The sequence below is a fragment of the Mobula hypostoma genome, chromosome 6 (genome assembly GCF_963921235.1).
Source record: "Mobula hypostoma chromosome 6, sMobHyp1.1, whole genome shotgun sequence".
Classification (NCBI taxonomy): domain Eukaryota; kingdom Metazoa; phylum Chordata; class Chondrichthyes; order Myliobatiformes; family Myliobatidae; genus Mobula; species Mobula hypostoma.
In genome coordinates, this window is record NC_086102.1 from 95385269 (window position 1) to 95404059 (window position 18791).

General features: G+C 43.7%; 1 protein-coding gene across 5 annotated transcripts in view; it reads left to right on the plus strand.

Moving 5' to 3' along the window:
• Positions 1–18791, plus strand: part of LOC134348219 (MAP7 domain-containing protein 2-like) — a 134353-nt gene that overhangs the window by 55671 nt on the left and 59891 nt on the right. For all 5 annotated transcript variants that reach the window (XM_063051263.1, XM_063051260.1, XM_063051262.1 and 2 more), the window contains 4 exons: positions 6369–6490; positions 8086–8342; positions 14066–14204; positions 18018–18198. In XM_063051263.1, the coding sequence (XP_062907333.1) occupies positions 6369–6490; positions 8086–8342; positions 14066–14204; positions 18018–18198 (699 nt within the window). The remainder of the gene's footprint in view (positions 1–6368; positions 6491–8085; positions 8343–14065; positions 14205–18017; positions 18199–18791) is intronic.

Here is an 18791-nt window from a genome sequence, read left to right on the forward strand (position 1 = left end):
TGCTCGAGCAACCTCGTGCCTTCTTTTAGCCTTCCTGATTTCTTTCTGAAGTGTTCTCTTGCATTTCTCATACTCCATAAGCACCTCTTTTGTTCCTACCAGCCTATACCTGCTATGCACCTCCTTGTGTCTCTTAACCAGGGACTCAATATCCCTTGAAAACCAAGGTGCCCTACACTTGTTAACTTTACCTTTACCTTTTACCCTAACAGGCACGAACAAGCTCTGTACTCTCAAAATTTCATTTTGATGGCCTCCTGCTTTCCAAGTACACATTTGCTGGAAAACAGCCTGTCCCAATCCATGCTTGCCACACTTTCTGATACCATCAAAACTGGCCTTTCTCCGATTTAGAATCTCAACCTGTGGACCAAACCTATCCTTTTGCATATTTACTTTGAAACTTAGTGGCATTGTGATCACCAGATGGAGAGTGTTTTCCTACACAAACTTCTGTCACCTGACCTGTAATAGCACATCCAGTATTGCGTACTCTTTTGTTGGGACTTTTACATACTGATGAAGGAAACTTTCCTGAACACATCTGACAAATTCTATCCCTTTTACTGTATGGTATTCCCAGTCAATATGTGGAAAGTTAAAATTATCTACTATCACTACCTTATGTTACTTTCTAAATCCCTCGGACAGTTGGGTAGTCTGTGATACAGCCCCATTAACGTGGTCATACCTTTCCTATTTCTCAGATTCATCCATAATGGATGAACCATAGAACCATAGAAACTACAGCACAGAAACAGGCCTTTTGGCCCTTCTTGGCTGTGCCGAACCATTTTCTGCCTAGTCCCACTGACCTGCACACGGACCATATCCCTCCATACACCTCCCATCCATGTATCTGTCCAATTTATTTTTAAATGTTAAAAAAGAACCCGCATTTACCACCTCGTCTGGCAGCTCATTCCATACTCCCACCACTCTCTGTGTGAAGAAGCCCCACCTAATGTTCCCTTTAAACTTTTCCCCCCTCACCCTTAACCCATGTCCTCTTTTTTTTTTCTCCCCTTGCCTCAGTGGAAAAAGCCTGCTTGCATTCACTCTATCTATACCCATCATAATTTTATATACCTCTATCAAATCTCCCCTCATTCTTCTACGCTCCAGGAAATAAAGTCCTAACCTATTCAACCTTTCTCTGTAACTGAGTTTCTCAAGTCCTGGCAACATCCTTGTAAACCTTCTCTGCACTCTTTCAACCTTATTTATATCCTTCCTGTAATTTGGTGACCAAAACTGAACACAATACTCCAGATTCGGCCTCACCAATGCCTTATACAACCTCATCATAACATTCCAGCTCTTATACTCAATACTTCGATTAATAAAGGCCAATGTACCAAAAGCTCTCTTTACGACCCTATCTACCTGTGATGATACTTTTAGGGAATTTTGTATCTGTATTCCCAGATCCCTCTGTTCCACTGCACTCCTCAGTGCCTTACCATTAACCCTGTATGTTCTACGTTGGTTTGTCCTTCCAACGTGCAATACCTCACACTTGTCAGTATTAAACTCCATCTGCCATTTTTCAGCCCATTTTTCCAGCTGGTCCAAGTCCCTCTGCAGGCTCTGAAAACCTTCCTCACTGTCTACTACACCTCCAATCTTTGTATCATCAGCAAACTTGCTGATCCAATTTACCACATTATCATCCAGATCATTGATATAGATGACAAATAACAATGGACCTAGCACTGATCCCTATGGCACACCACTAGTCACAGGCCTCCACTCAGAGAAGCAATTCTCTACCACCACTCTCTGGCTTCTTCCATCGAGCCAATGTCTAATCCAATTTACCACCTCTCCATGTATACCTAGCGACTGAATTTTCCGAACTAATGTCCCATGCGGGACCTTGTCAAAGGCCTTACTGAAGTCCATGTAGACAATATCCACTGCCTTCCCTTCATCCACTTTCCTGGTAACCTCCTCGAAAAACTCCAATAGATTGGTCAAACATGACCTACCACGCACAAAGCCATGTTGACTCTCCCTAATAAGCCCCTGTCTATCCAAATGCTTGTAGATTCTGTCTCTTAGTACTCCCTCCAATAACTTACCTACTACTGACGTTAAACTCACCGGCCTATAATCTCCTGGATTACTTTTCAATCCTTTTTTAAACAACGGAACAACATGGGCCACTCTCCAATCCTCCAGCACTTCACCCGTAGACAGCGACATTTTAAATATTTCTGCCAGGGCCCCCGCAATTTCAACACTAGTCTCCTTCAAGGTCCGAGGGAACACTCTGTCAGGTCCCGGGGATTTATCCACTTTAATTTTCCTCAAGACAGCAAGCACCTCCTCCTTTTCAATCTGTACAGTTTCCATGGTCTCACTACTTGATTCCCTCAATTCCATAGATTTCATGCCAGCTTCCTTAGTAAATACAGACGCAAAAAACCTATTTAAGATCTCCCCCATTTCCTTTGGTTCCGCACAAAGCCGACCACTCTGATCTTCAAGAGGACCAATTTTATCCCTTACAATCCTTTTGCTCTTAATATACTTGTAAAAGCTCTTTGGATTATCCTTCACTTTGACTGCCAAGGCAACCTCATGTCTTCTTTTAGCCCTCCTGATTTCTTTCTTAAGTATTTTCTTGCACTTCTTATACTCAAGCACCTGATTTACCCCTGTTTCCTATACATTTCATACAACTCCCTCTTCTTCTTTATCAGAGTTGCAATATCCCTTGAGAACCAAGGTTCCTTATTCCTATTCAATTTGCCTTTAATCCTGACAGGAACATACAAACTCTGCACTCTCAAAATTTCCCCTTTGAAGGCTTCCCACCTACCAATCACATCTTTGCCAGAGTACAACCTGTCCCAATCCACGCTTTTTAGATCCTTTCTCATTTCTTCGAATTTGGCCGCCTTCCAGTTCAGAACCTCAACCCCAGGACCAGATCTATCCTTGTCCATGATCAACTTGAAACTAATGGTGTTATGATCACTGGAACCAAAGTGCTCCCTTAATAGACTTCTGTCACTTGCCCTAATTCGTTTCCTAACAGGAGATCCAATATTGCATCCCCTCTAGTTGGTCCCTCTATATACTGATTTAGAAAACTTTCCTGAACACATTTTACAAACTCTAAACCATCTAGACCCCTAACAGTATGGGAGTCCTAATCAATGTATGGAAAATTAAAATCCCCTACCACCACAACTTTGTTTCCTGCAGTTGCCTGCTATCTCTCTGTAGATTTGCTCTTCCAATTCTCGTTGACTATTGGGTGGTCTGTAATACAATCCCACTAATGGATTAGTAAGTATGCAGATGATACTAAGTTAGGTGCCGTTGTGGATGACGAGCTAGGTTTTCAAAGCTTGCAGAGAGATTTAGGCCAGTTAGAAGGGTGGGCTGAAAGATGACAGATGGAGTTTAATGCTGAAAGTTGTGAGGTGCTACATTTTGGTAGGACTAATCAAAATAGGACATACGTGGTAAATGGCAGAGCATTGAAAAATGCTGTAGAACAGAGGGATCTAGGAATAATGGTGCATAGTTCCCTGAAGGTGGAATCTCATGTGGAAGAATCTCATGGTGGTGAAGAAAGCTTTTGGTATGCTGGCCTTTGTTAATCAGAGCATTGAGTATAGGAGTTGGGATGTAATGTTGAAATTGTATAAGGCATTGGTAAGGCCAAATTTGAGGTATTGTGTACAGTTCTGGTCACTGAATTATAGGAAGGATGTCAATGAAATTGAGAGAGTACAGAGGAGATTTACCAAAATGTTGCCTGTGTTTCATCTCCTAAGTTACAGAGAAAGGTTGAACAGATTAGGTCTTTACTCTTTGGAGCATAGAAATTTTGAGGGGGGACTTGATAGAGGTGTTTAAAATTATGAGGGGGATTGATAGAGTTGACGTGGATAGGATTTTTCCATTGAGAATGGGGGAGATTCAAACAAGAGGACATGAGCTGAGAGTTAAAGGGCAAAAGTTTAGGGGTAACATGAGGGGGAACATCTTTACTCAGAGAGTGGTAGCTGTGTGGAACGAGCTTCCAGCAGAAGTGGTTGAGGCAGGTTGGATGTTGTCGTTTGAAGTTAAATTGGATAGATATATGGGCAGGAAAGGAATGGAGGGTTATGGGCTGAGTGCAGGTCAGTGGGACTAGGTGAGAGTAAGAGTTTGGCACGGATTAGGAGGGCCGAGATGGCCGTTTCCGTGCTTTAGTTGTTATATGGTTATAATGCCTCACTAGACAAGTTCTCTAATCTGTTCTGATGGAGCGTTTTCCCTGACTGGTGACGCCACCCCTCTTCCTTTAGTCCCTCCCGCTCTGTCACGTCTAAAACACTGGAACCCCTGAATATTGAGCTGCTCCTTCTGCAACCCAGTCTCACTAATAGCTACGTCATAATTCCAGGTGTCGATCCATGGCCTGAGCTCAAATGCCTTTCCCACGATACTACCTGCATGGAAATAATACGCAGCTCAGGACACGAGTCAACCTTTTGAATCCTGACTTTGAGCTCTTACCACCATCTTCCATAAACTCTCTGCTAACTGTTCTGACACTCTGGTTCCCATCCCCCTGCAACTCTAGTTTGAACAGTACATTGTGAGAATGTGAACTTTGTCTCATTTCTGTGGTTAGTCCTGTTGTTTTTCAGTTCAGTAACAGTCCATAAAATCATTTTGACAAATGGGATAGTTTAAAGAATTGTGGAGATTAAATCTGTATTATTCTTTTTCAATTGCTTGGAAATGAATGTCTGTGAGAGTGGGAGTATAAAATCACTCACAATTATACATGTAGCAACAAATTAGAAAGGGCTTTCTTTCACCAATAAATAGTTTGCAAAAGCAAAAAGTTAAGTAGTGAGAGGCCAGGCCAATCATTAGATCTGTGGGGCAGAGTTGCAAATTATTGAATCTTTGAAAAGGGATAAGTCAGTTTAGGGCAGGAAGGAGATGACAAAGGAGCCATGAAGAATGAGAAAGTAAGTAGCTAACAGTTGCACCTTTCCAATTCCTGACATTTATCTTCCTCCTGTGAGGAAAACTAAACAGTGAGAGCTACACCTATGCCATTCCAACATGAAAATTCTTTCCTGGTCTGTTCATGTTTACAGTGGGATCTGTGTGCGTTGCTACAATGACACTGAACTGAAGGCTAACAGTTTCCCTTGGCTTCTGTTACAATACCATTGTGAAGGAGATATGTGCATGCGGACTGAAGCACATCTGCGAGCCCTGTACTTAAACTAGATTCATGATTCCTGATAACCAGAAGCACAATGAAGTTTCAGCTTGGAGAAATGGAGGGTTAGCTTGGGCTAGCTGAGGCATTTTATAGTGAGCAATTAGTCTCTTTTCGAGCACTGATATCATGTCAATAGTTGTGTAGTTTCCTGTTTTCTGGAAAGTCAGAGTTGAGTTTATTGTCGTGTGTATACACAGCTGCAATGGAAAACTTACTTTCAGCAACATCAGGGGCATGACATTCACAAGTAAAATATAAACATTTGTTACTACATGTATAATTTCTTTCTCCATCTTCTTCAATATTGGGGTTTCATTTGCCACTACCCTCCAACTACAGAAAAAATTCCAGAATGGATTTTGGAAGGATGAGTTAGATTACTTGTTCTGATCATTACATCATGTGTGGAAGTCAGGTTATAAACTATGAATTTGGAGCTTAATTGCTATTGGTCCTTTAATTTTTTCACAAGGGACTGATCAAATTCCCTCCCGGTCACTGTTCCTTTTGAGTTTAAATCTCCTTGCTTTAACACAACTGCACACAATAACAAAATTACACCAATGATGGCAAAATGGAAGTCATGTTGCTGGGATAATAAATTTGGTCATGTCCTGCTCACACTTATAAACACAGTCAGCAAGTTTGATTTTTAAACAAAAAGCCAATGCTGGAATCTTATTTAAAAGCTGCTTTTGATTTTGGAGCTTTCATTAATGATGACAGTGTGCACATTTTTTTTCCTTTTAAAAAAAACTTTTTGATTTCAACAACAAAGCAGAATATATTGAAAATAATGCATAACAAGCTGTAAATGGTTGAATTCTAAATGTTGATGATACTCTGCAGCTCTGACAAAGTCTGTGGAGGGTTCATATCAGTCAGAGAAGCTGAGCTAATGTTTCAGGTCAATAAGTTTTCATCTTATGCATTGTTTCCTCCGTAAACTGTACCTCCATCGACGTTCCTTCCATCGACGGTCCCTCTATAGACTGTGTCTGAGCTGTGAATATCCCCAGCACTTCAGCTTTACAGCATCAGGAACTTTTTAATGCTCTTTTATTATTGTTTTTGGAAGTCATTTAAGGTTTTGAAGCAAAATTAGAATAATTTATTTCAGACTGAGAAAACGAAGAAGGAAAAGAAGCACGCATCCGGTGCAGGATCCAGTACCACATCCACGCTCAGAAGATCTCAGTCTCCAGCGAACATGTCCAAAAGGTCATTGTCACCGGCAGTGAAGTAAGTTGAATCAAAGTTGGCATGCTGCTCAGCCCAGTGGTAACCTTTCCACATCTTTGTCAAATCCCTCTCCAGCCAGTCCCTCAGAGAGGAAGTAAGCCTTCCTTTCGCTACCTCCTGGTGGTGGTGACCAAACCTCGTCCCACCTACCCATGGCAACAGTGTTACCACATCGTTCCAAATTAGATGTAAAGTGCAGTGCAGGTAGAGAAATGAGGAGTTTGGCCACAACAGGGTAGATTTGGAAATGCAGAGTTCCATCTTTATTGTATCAGAGATCCGGACAAGAGTTTGATAACAGTGTGATAGAAGCCGTCCTTGAGCTTGGTGGTATGTGTATCTTCTGCCCATAGGGAGTTGGGGGGAGTGGTGAGGAAGAAAGAATGACTGAGTGTGGGAGGTGTTCTGGTTTATACTGGCTGTTTTCCTGAGGCAGAGGGAAGATTAGGCAGAGTCAATGGAAAGGAGACTGGTTTTCATGATGACTAGCCTATATTCATAACCCTCTGCAGTTCCTTGGGCAGAACAGTGGCCATACCAAGTTGGGATGTGTCCAGACAGGATGCCTTCTATGGTGCATTGGTTAAAAAATATATTTATTTATCTAATGAGATGCAGTGTGGAGTTGGCCTTTCTGGCCCTTTGAGCTAGGCCACCCAGCGACCCCTAATTTAACCCCAGCCTAATCAGGGACGTTTACATAAACAATTAACCTACCAACGGGCATGTCTCTGGACTGTGGGAGGAAACCGGAGCACTCAGAGTATACCCATGTTGTCACAGCGGCAAAATACAAACTCCTTACAGACAGTGGTGGAATTGAACCCGGGTCGCTGGTACCTAACCCGTTGTGCTAACCACTATGCCACAGTGCTGCCCAGTTGGTGAAGGTCAGCAGGGACATGCTGAAATTCCTTCACCGAGTGAGGAAGCAGAATGCTGTTGAGTTTTTGACCGTAGCGTTTGTGTACTTGGACCAGGGCAGATTGTTAGTGCGTTGATCCTGAAACACTCTCCCATTGATATGGACAGGAGTGTGTACTCCACTCAGCATTCCAAAGTAAATTACCAGCTCTTTCGTTGACATTGAGGGAAATGTTGTTGTCTTGACACACATGTCACTAGACTCTCTGTCTCTTTTTTGTGCTGCACTTCTTCGTGGTTTGACATCTACCCTACTATAGTGCTGTCACCTGCAAAATTGTAGATAGAAGGATGTTGGATCAGTGATCAACTGTCTTTCATTTGAAAGGTGGTTTTTCAAATTCCTCCTGGTTGCACTGAAGTAGGAACTTTAGGATTGGCTGGTTCACAAGTGAGAGTGATCACCTGACATCTTCAAAATATAAACAGGTTAACTGCAGCAATTATTCTTACAGGGTTTTTCATCAATGTAACTGCTTAGGTATTTGTTGATATACTTGCTGATTTCCAATAATGCCAGTATTTTGTCTTTATGATGTTCATAAATGCTGGTATTGGCAACTATACTGGGATCCAGATAGAGTAATAATACTCCAGCACTTTGCCACAAATGCATTAAGTGCGTTCAGAGATTTAATATTGCTGAAGAGTTGTTGCTTTGTTTTCTACAGGCACAGTTCAAAAGCTCGGACTCAGTCGCACAGCTCTTCCAAAGAGTTTCCACCATCTCCAACCTCCAGTGGGAAGTCCTCCCCCATGAGAAGACGTCCATCTTCCAACAACATTGCAGAGAGTGGGAAAAAGAGCAGAGAGAAGGGGGAAGTAGCTCGGCAGAGATCCGAGGAGGCAGAGCATGCTGAGGGTGGTACTCCTCCTGCAACGACTCCAGTGAAAGAGCACGAGAGGAGAAAAGCAGCTGTGGGTGAAGGCATGTAGAATGACTACCTGCATTTGTATAGCGCCTTTAATGCAGTGAAAAAATGTAACCCCACTTTTTAAAAAAGGAGGGAGAGAGAAACCGGGGAATTATAGACCGGTTAGCCTCACATTGGTGGTGGGGAAACTGCTGGAGTCAGTTATCAAGGATGTGATAACAGCACATTTGGAAAGCGGTGAAATGATCGGACAAAGTCAGCATGGATTTGTGAAAGGAAAATCATGTCTGACGAATCTCAGAATTTTTTGAGGATGTAACTAGTAGAGTGGATAGGGGAGAACCAGTGGATGTGGTATATTTGGATTATCAAAAGGCTTTTGACAAGGTCCCACACAGGAGATTAGTGTGCAAACTTAAAGCACACGGTATTGGGGGTAAGGTATTGGTGTGGGTGGAGAATTGGTTAGCAGACAGGAAGCAAAGAGTGGGAATAAACGGGACTTTTTCAGAATGGCAGGCAGTGACTAGTGGGGTACTGCAAGGTTCAGTGCTGGGACCCCAGTTGTTTACAATATATATTAATGACTTGGATGAGGGAATTAAATGCAGCATCTCCAAGTTTGCGGATGACACGAAGCTGGGTGGCAGTGTTAGCAGTGAGGAGGATGCTGAGAGGATGCAGGGTGACTTGGATAGGTTGGGTGAGTGGGCAAATTCATGGCAGATGCAATTTAATGTGGATAAATGTGAAGTTATCCACTTTGGTGGCAAAAATAGGAAAACAGATTATTATCTGAATGGTGGCCGATTAGGAAAAGGGGAGGTGCAACGAGACCTGGGTGTCATTATACACCAGTCATTGAAAGTGGGCATGCAGGTACAGCAGGCGGTGAAAAAGGCGAATGGTATGCTGGCATTTATAGCGAGAGGATTCGAGTACAGGAGCAGGGAGGTACTACTGCAGTTGTACAAGGCCTTGGTGAGACCACACCTGGAGTATTGTGTGCAGTTTTGGTCCCCTAATCTGAGGAAAGACATCTTTGCCACAGAGGGAGTACAAAGAAGGTTCACCAGATTGATTCCTGGGATGGCAGGACTTTCATATGAAGAAAGACTGGATGAACTGGGCTTGTACTTGCTGGAATTTAGAAGATTGAGGGGGGATCTGATTGAAACGTATAAGATCCTAAAGGGATTGGACAGGCTAGATGCAGGAAGATTGTTCCCAATGTTGGGGAAGTCCAGAACGAGGGGCCACAGTTTGAGGATAGAGGGGAAGCCTTTTAGGACTGAGATTAGGAAAAACTTCTTCACACAGAGAGTGGTGAATCTGTGGAATTCTCTGCCACAGGAAACAGTTGAGGCCAGTTCATTGGCTATATTTAAGAGGGAGTTAGATATGGCCCTTGTGGCTATGGGGGTCAGGGGGTATGGAGGGAAGGCTGGGGCGGGGTTCTGAGTTGGATGATCAGCCATGATCATAATAAATGGCGGTGCAGGCTCGAAGGGCCGAATGGCCTACTCCGGCACCTATTTTCTATGTTTCTATACCCCAAGTGTCTTCAGACAAGAGTGCATCAATACGGACTGGCCTTTGAAGTGAGATGGGAGTTTAGCAAGGGGAGCTGAAGGTTGTGGTGCAAATAACGGAAAGAAATGAGCACCAGAGGTCTTGGGAAGTTTTGAAATTGGAGCAGGTAGAATAATGAATTCTTCATTTTTTTTTTCAAGATGTAGCTGAGGAAAAGCTAGCATATATTGCACATCCCCAATTGGCCTTGATAAAGTGGTCATTTCAGAGGAGATTGTTCAGAGTTAAGCACAATGTTGTGGCTTGCAGTCACATGGAGAGTGGGTAAGGAAGGCAGATTTCCTTTGTGAACTATTTCCATCTGGTGAAACAGATGGGAATTTTGTGACAATGCATCATTTGATGATCACCATTACTCATGACCAGGATATCCCCAGCTACTGGTGGGATTTGAACCCAGGTTTCTGGATTATTAGTCCAGGTATCTGGTGATATAATCACAACCTCATCATCATATTCCTCAGTGCTGCTTTGCCAATTTGAGGATGCTTTCTTTCGACAGCTGGATTTTGGATGCTTTTGATGGCCGGACAGGTCACATTATTGGTGCTGCTGATATGAAATAGTATGCAATTTAAAAGACAAACTGAAAAGCTTCACTTCAAGCTGAATGAGAAATGCAGTCCTGGTTAGCAGGAACACGTGTATTTCTGTGACTTAAAACCCACTAGAACACTTTCTAGTTTTCGATTTAAAACTAATAGAACACGGAACATTGAACAGCACTGGAGTGGACTGGAGAGGCTTTGAGGAAAGAGAAGCAGAATAAATGGTGTAAAGACAATAAGGTAGAAGGGCTAAAGTGTGTGTACCTCAATGCAAGAAGCATCAGGAACAAAGGTGATGAACTGAGAGTTTGGATACATACATGGAATTATGATGTAGTGGCCATAACAGAGACTTGGCTGGCACCAGGGCAGGAATGGATTCTCAATATTCCTGGATTTCAGTGCTTTAAAAGCAATACAAGGGTGGGGGGAGGGGAGGAGGGGTGGCATTACTGGTCAGGGATACTATTACAGCTACAGAAAGGGTGGGTAATGTAGCAGGATCCTCTTTTGAGTCAGTATGGGTGGAAGTCAGGAACAGGAAGGGAGCAGTTACTCTATTGGGAGTATTCTATAGGCCCCCTGGTAGCAGCAGAGATACCGAGGAGCAGATTGGGAGGCAGATTTTGGACAGGTTCAAAAATAACAGGGTTGTTATCATGGGTGACTTTAACTTCCCTAATATTGATTGGCACCTGATTAGTTCCAAGGGTTTAGATGGGGTAGAGTCTAGTACGGATTCCTGTCACAGTATGTTGACAGATCGACTGGGGGAATGCCATACTAGATCTAGTACTAGGTAATGAACCGGGTCAGGTCACAGATCTCTCAGTGAGGGGAAATCTTGCTTGACAAATCTATTGGAATCCTTTGAGGATAGACAAAGGAGAATCACTGGATGTTGTTTACTTGGATTTTCAGAAGGCCTTTAACAAGGTGCCACACATGAAGCTGCTGAACAGAATAAGAGTCCTTATTATGACAGGAATAATACTAACATGGATAGAAGGTTGCTTTACTGGTAGGAAGCAAAGAATGGGAATAAAGGCATCCTTTCTGGTTGGCTGCTGGTGACCAGTGGTGTTCTGCAGGGTCGGTGTTGGGCACTTCTTATTTTTATGTTATATGTAAATGATCTGGCTGAAGCAATTGATGGCTTTGTGGCCAGGTTTGTGGACAATAAAAAGATGAGGTGGAGGGGGTGGGGGCAGGAAGTCTGCAGAAGGACAGACAGATTAGGAGAATGGGCAAAGAAGAGGCAGATTGAATATAGTATTGGAAGTGTATGGTCATGCCCTTTGGTAGAAGGAATAAGGGCATAGACTATTTTCTGCATGATGCCAGAGCACTGGAAAATTGCAAATATCACTCCATTCCTTAAGAAAGGAGGAAGGTAGCAGAAAGGAAATAAAAGACCAGTTAGCCTAACCTCAGTGGTTGGGAAGATGTTGGAGTCAATTGTTAAGGATGAGGTTATGGCGTACTTGGTGACACAGGACAAGATAGGACAAAGTCAGCATGGATTCCTTGAGGGAAAATCTTGCCTGACAAACCTGTTGAAATTATTTGAGGATATTACACACAGGATAGATAAAAGGGATGCAGTGGATGTTGTATATTTGGACTATTAGAAGACCTTTGACAAGATGTCACACATGAGGCGGCTTACCAACTTAAGAGCCCATGGTATTATAGGAAAGTTACTGGTTAGAGAATTTGCTGATTGATAGGAGGCACTGAGTGGGAATAAAAGGATCCTTTTCTGGTTGAGCTGCCAGTGACTAGTGGTGTTCCGCAGGGGTTGGTGTTGGGACCGCTTCTTTTTATGCTGTATATCAATAATTTAGATGATGGAACAGATGGATTTGTTGTCAAGTTTGTAGATGAAACGAAGACTGGAAAAGGGGAAGGTAGTGTTGAGAAAACAGAAGGCCTTAGACAGATAGGGAGAATGGGCAAGAAAGTGGAAAATGAAATGCAATGTTGTATAATGCGTAGTCTTGCACTTTGGTAGTAGAAATAAAAATGCAGACTATTCTCTATACAGGGAGAAAATCCAAAAATCTGAGATGCCAAGGGACATGGGAGTCCTTGTGCAGAGCACCCTAAAGGTTAACTTGCAGGTAGAGACAGTTGTGAGGAAGGCAAATGCAATGTTAACATTCATTTCAAGAGGTTTAGAATACAAGAGCAGGGATGTGATGCTGAGGCTTTATAAGGCACTGGTGAGGCCTCACCTTAGGTATTATGAACAGCTCTGGGCTCCTCGTCTAAGAAAAGATGTGCTGGCATTGGAGAGGGTTCGGAGGAGGTTCGCTAGTGTGATTCCGGGAATGAAAGGGTTATTATACGAGGTACGATTGATGGCTCTGCATCTGTACTCACTGGAATTTATAAGGATGAGGAAGATCTCATTGAAACTTTTCAAATATTGGAAGGCCTAGACAGAGTAGATGTAGGAAGGATGTTTCCCATGGTGAGGGAGTCTAGGACAAGAGGGCACATCCTCAGGATAGAGGAGCGCCCTTTCAAAACAGAGATGCGGAGAAATTTCTTTGGCCAGAGGGTGGTGAATTTGTGGAATTTGTTACCACAGACAGCTGTGGAGGCCAGGTTGTTGGGTGTAGTTAAGGCAGAGGTTGATAGGTTCTTGATTGGGCATGGCATCAAAGGTTACGGGGAGAAGGCTGGGGAGTGGGGCTGAGGAGGAGAAAAAGAGATCAGCCATAATTGAGTGGTGGAGCAGACTCGAGGGGAGAAATGGCCTGAATATGCTCCTATGTCTTATGGTCTAATTTCTTTAGCCAGAGGGTGGTGAATCTGTGGAATTCATTGCCACGGAGGGATATGGAGGCCAAGTTACTGGGTATATTTAAAGTGGAGGTTGATGGGTTCTGGATTAGTCAAGGCATCAAAGGTTATGGGGAGAAGGCAGGAGAGGGATAATAAATCAGCCATGATGGAATGGTGGAGCAGACTCAATGGGCTAAATGGCCTAATTCTGCTCCTCAGTTTTATCATCTTATTTAGCTAAATATCTAAATCATCCTACCTGCTTACATCATAAATAGGCATCTGTTAGTCTCGTGAGACCATGGATTTGCCCCTTGGAAGGTTTCCAGGGCACAGGCCTGGGCAAGGTTGTATGGGAGACCAACAGTTACCCATGCTGCAAGTCTCCCCTCTCCACGCCACCAATGTTGTCCAAGGGAAGGGCACTAAGGCCGATACAGCTTGGCACCCGTGTCATCACAGAGCAATGTGTGGTTAAGTGCCTTGCTCAAGGACACAACACGCTGCCTCAGCTGAGGCTCAAACTGACGACCTTCAGATCACTAGACCAACGTCTTAACCACTTGGCCACGTGCCAACACTTGCATGATAACTTGGTGTGGAAACGTCTCTGGCTGAGACTGCAAGGACTTGCATCATAACTTGGTATGGAAACGTCTCTGCCAGAGACTGCAGAGTGTGCACTCAGCTCAGTGCATCAGAAAGCCAGCCACCCCTCCATGGACTCTTGGTAAAACAGGCAACATAAAGGCACCCCCCACCCCCCAGAACATTCTCTCCCCCTCGTCTTAATCTACATACAGTATAATGGCTTGACTGACTAACTTGTTTTTCTCTTCCAGACACATCCAGTACAAAGAGTATGGCAGGAACCACTGATCCAGAGGAAGCAGCCAAGCTTCTAGCAGAAAGACGAAGACTTGCACGACTGCAGAAGGAGAAAGAAGAGCAGGAGCGGCGAGAGCAGGAAGAAGCTGAGAGGTAGTGAGCATGCTCCAATGATGCGTACTATCGTTCTTCTTCCTGAAGTCCTGAAGTTTTGCTTTGTGTGGTGTCTTTAAATTGTTAACACACCAAGATATTTCAGGGATGTACAGTTAATCAAATGCAACACTGGAGCACATGAGGAGATATAGAGATAGATGGTAAAAAGCTTGAACATGCATTGATTTAATAGAGAAAAGAGTGAGTGATAAAGAGGATTCCAGAGTGCAAAGTACAACTATTAACTTCAAGGCAGGACAAGAGGCCAGAATTGAGACCTCGGGTCCCTCATGGCCGGAGTCTTGACTACAGAGCTGGGGAGGGGGTGAGATCTCAGAGGGGATTGAAGACAGTTATTGTTTCCACTCTGGTGCCTGCACTCAGCCATTACAAATCACCCTGCCTCCTTCAATTGCAAAATGGCACCAGCAACCACCATGACTAATGGCGACAGTTCTTAAACTACTTACTCTTTTAAATACACTTCTACAGCTAATCCGATTGTGACAGGAGTCTGTAAACTCCTGCAGCTAATCGTTGTGTGACAGGAGCCTGTAAACTTTTACAGCTAATCCGATTGTGACAGGAGTCTGTAAACTTCTACAGCTAATCCGATTGTGACAGGAGTCTGTAAACCTCTACAGCTAATCCGATTGTGACAGGAGTCTGTAAACTCCTGCAGCTAATCCGATTGTGACAGGAGTCTGTAAACTTCTACAGCTAATCCGATTGTGACAGGAGTCTGTAAACTTCTACAGCTAATCCGATTGTGACAGGAGTCTGTAAACTCCTGCAGCTAATCCGATTGTGACAGGAGTCTGTAAACTTCTACAGCTAATCCGATTGTGACAGGAGCCTGTAAACCTCTACAGCTAATCCGATTGTGACCGGAGTCTGTAAACTTCTACAGCTAATCGTCGTGTGACAGGAGTCTGTAAACTTCTGCAGCTAATCCGATTGTGACAGGAGCCTGTAAACCTCTACGGTTGATCTGTGTGTGATTGGAGCCTGTAATTTACACTTTGATAATCTGCCTTTGGGCCACCAAGTGATCTAGTGCTTTGGCTGTCTCCGAGGGAATTTGGCACGGTTGAGAATGGAGTATGTGTCATGAGGAGGGCAAACCTCTGATCTATTACTCACCAATGTCACCAATTAAAATGTCGAACAAGATTGAAATCAAGGAGGATGAGACTGGAAGGTGAGCAGATGTTCAGCTCTCTCTGCTTTTGACGGGTCTCTCTCTCCCTCTTGCTTGCTGCTGCCCCGAAGGTGCAGGCGTCTTGGGTCTCGGGCAAGGCTTGATTGGACTCATTTTTAGGGGACTGCAGTTCATATTAAATGTGCATTTGGTTTCTGGTTACTCCTTTTTTTAATTGCTGCTTTGCATGATTTTGATCAGGGCAATTCGAAGTGGGCTGGCTCTAGCACCAACAATCAACAAAAGATCCAGCGCTGAATTGAACTGAACCGAACTAGACTGAATCAGAATCAGAATCAGGTTTAATCTGACCAGCATGTCTCGTGAAATTGTTGCTATGTGGTAGCAGTATATTGCAATACCTAATCATAAAAACTGTGAAATTATATGTATTAGTTAAATAGTGCAAAAACAAGTGAGGTCATGTTCATGGGTTTGAGGGCATATTCTAGGTGATGGTGATCCTTCATCGCAATGTCGTGCTGCCTTTTTGAGGCCGTGATCTTTGAAGATGACCTGAATGCTATGGAGGCTAGTGCCCATGATGGAGCTGACTAGTTGTACAATTCTGCAGCTTTTTTCGATCCTGTGCAGTAACCCCATCCCCCACCCCCAATACCAGACGGTGATGCAGCCAGTTAGAATGTTCACGGTACTTCTGTAGAAATTTGCGAGTGTCTTTGGTGACATACCTAATCTTCTCAAACTCCAAACGTAGTATAATTGCTGTCATTCCTTTGCAACTGCATCCCTGCATCGAGCCCAGACGTATCGAGTTCAAACGTTAACACCCAGGAATTTGAAACTGCTCACCCTCTCCACTTCTGATCCCCCTATGAGGACTGGTGTGTGTTCCCTCGTCTTACCTTTTCTGAAGTCCGCAATCAATTCTTTGATCTTACTGACATCGAGAGCAAGGTTGTTGCTGTGACACCACTCAACCAGCTGATTTATCTCCCTCCTGGACACCACCTCGTCTCCATTTGAAATTCTGCGAACAATAGTTGTCTCATCAGCAAATTTATAGATGCCATTTACGCTGCGCCTAGTGACACAGTCATGGGTGTAGAGAGGGTAGAGCAGTGGGCTAAACACGCCTCCTTCCGGTGTGCCAGTGTTATTGTCAGCGAGGTGGAGATGTTATTTCCGACCTGCACAGACTGTGGTCTTTCGGTGATGAAGTCAAGGATCCAGCTGCAGAGGGAGGTACAGAGGCCCAGACAGAACATTCCTTGCTGTTCCAAGGATTCTGCAGTTTGATGTTTAATATTCTGTGTGTTATTCGGTTGTTTTTTTTTGCCATTTGCGCGACTTGTTCTGTTTTTGCCCATTTGGGTATCTAATGTTTTTTGTTTAAACGGTACTCTGGTGTTTCTTTGTTTCATGGCTGTCTGTGGGAAGATGAAGCTCAGGGTTGAAAAGTGCAAACATACTTTGATAATAAATTTACTTTGAACTTTGAAACTATGACCACCATTAACTGGAAGGACAAGTTGTAGATGCAGCAAAGCACCAGCAGCTGCACGTTCCTCACTAAGTCATTACCTGTGCTGACAAAATAACTCTCTGTTCTTTGATCATCTTTGGTTCTAAATCATGGAATTCCCTATTTAATAAGATTGTGCAGGGGTGATGGGGTGGAGATACGTCTCTACCAAAGGAGGTGTAAGGTGCTCCTTCCCTCTGCTGGCCTGCAGGTCACCCTTGGGCAAGGTGTAGCACCTGTGTAGCCCCCTGATCAAGGTCACGTGAAGCCATGGGAGCAGGTGGTGAATGGTCGTATGAGCAGCTGGTGCATATCACAAGTTCTGGTTATGCAACCATTGACACCAGACAGACCATCTCTGAGGAGTATGGATAATGGCCGGGGTCACCTGATTTGTAAAGACATTGCCCAGAAGGAGGTGTGGAAAAATTTGCCAAGGACTATGATGGTCATGAAAAGACCGTGATCGCCCATGTCATATGACATGGCACATAATGATGATCACTAACATCAATCTTATTTCAAGCAGCTGAACCATCATCACTTCAGGAGTTGTGCAGTGAGCACACTTTGCAAAAAATATACATATCCCAAATATAAATTTGAACAACAGTGGAAGGGAGTAAAGGAAGTAGCTTTTGTCTTGCTGTGTATAATTCAGCTCATCCTGTGGTGGGTGGAGGGAGTTTTCCTGTTGTTATTTTGTTTTGTTGCTGCTGTTGTGATGTTGCAGGCTGCCCCCAGCACATTCTTATGTTGAGCTGGTTGTTAAGGTTGCATTTGTTCACTGTACGTTTCGATATACATGTAAAGAAATGAATCTGAATCTGAGAAACAGTTTATTGCAGTGGAGGAGTTAAGGGATGTGTGATGGAAAGTGGGAGCCCAAGTGTTGCAAGCAAATGGTGATTTTTGGATGATGTCATCAGTGGCTATTTACCCTAGCCTTCCCTCAGCCCGAAATGCTGACTGTTCCTTTCCACAGATGCTGCCTGCCCTGCTGAGTTCCTCCAGCATTTTGCATGTGTTGTCTAACCCACTTGGCTCTGGGGTGATGGATGAATGGGTTATTGTCCATGCTAGGATATGGGAAAAATCAAAATACGTTTGGTGTTTGTTAAAGGAAAATGAAGGAAGAGTTGAAGAGAATAGAGACTGAAAAGAAGGCACGTTGTGAAGAAGAGGCACGCAGGCTTGCAGAAGAACGAAGACAGCAGGAGTTGGAATGCCAAAGAAGAGCAGAGGAGGAGAGAATGATGAAGGAACAGCAAGAGAAAGAACTTCTGGCCAGGCTGGAGCAGCAGGTTAGTGATGTCATGTTCCATTTTCCTGTTCTTGTTTCTAACTCTGAATGCGGTGGACAGATATGTGTGTCTGTCTCGGCACAAGGATGAAAGAACAGTGCAACATTGATTTTAAACAGACATTACAGTTACAGTAGAGCTCCATCCGGGTAAGGTAAGATGTTTAAAATGTACAGTTTTTTGTCTATGTTACTGGAATAACAATGTAAATTAAAAACCAGTCAACATTTTTAACATGGAATTTAAGCAATAATAAAACTGGTAATGAAAGTGTTCGGTTTCCAGCACTCTCAGGGACATTGCAGTCACAAGCAGAGTGCAGATTTAATTGATGTGGTGTGCCCAGGGTTTGGTGGGTGCTTTTTCAAAGTCAAGCTTATTGTCTGTGCACCTGTGCACTTGGTTACCAGAGGAGGAAATACAATAGACCTGGTTTACACCAACATCCATGGGGTGTACAAGGCTGACACCACCACCCGCTCCGTCACTTACCTGTTATGCTAAACCCTGCATAGAAGCTGCTGCTAAAACAAGTCAAACCAGATCACAGGGAAATCCGGCTCTGGTCCAGCCAGGAGGAGCACCTTCGGCAT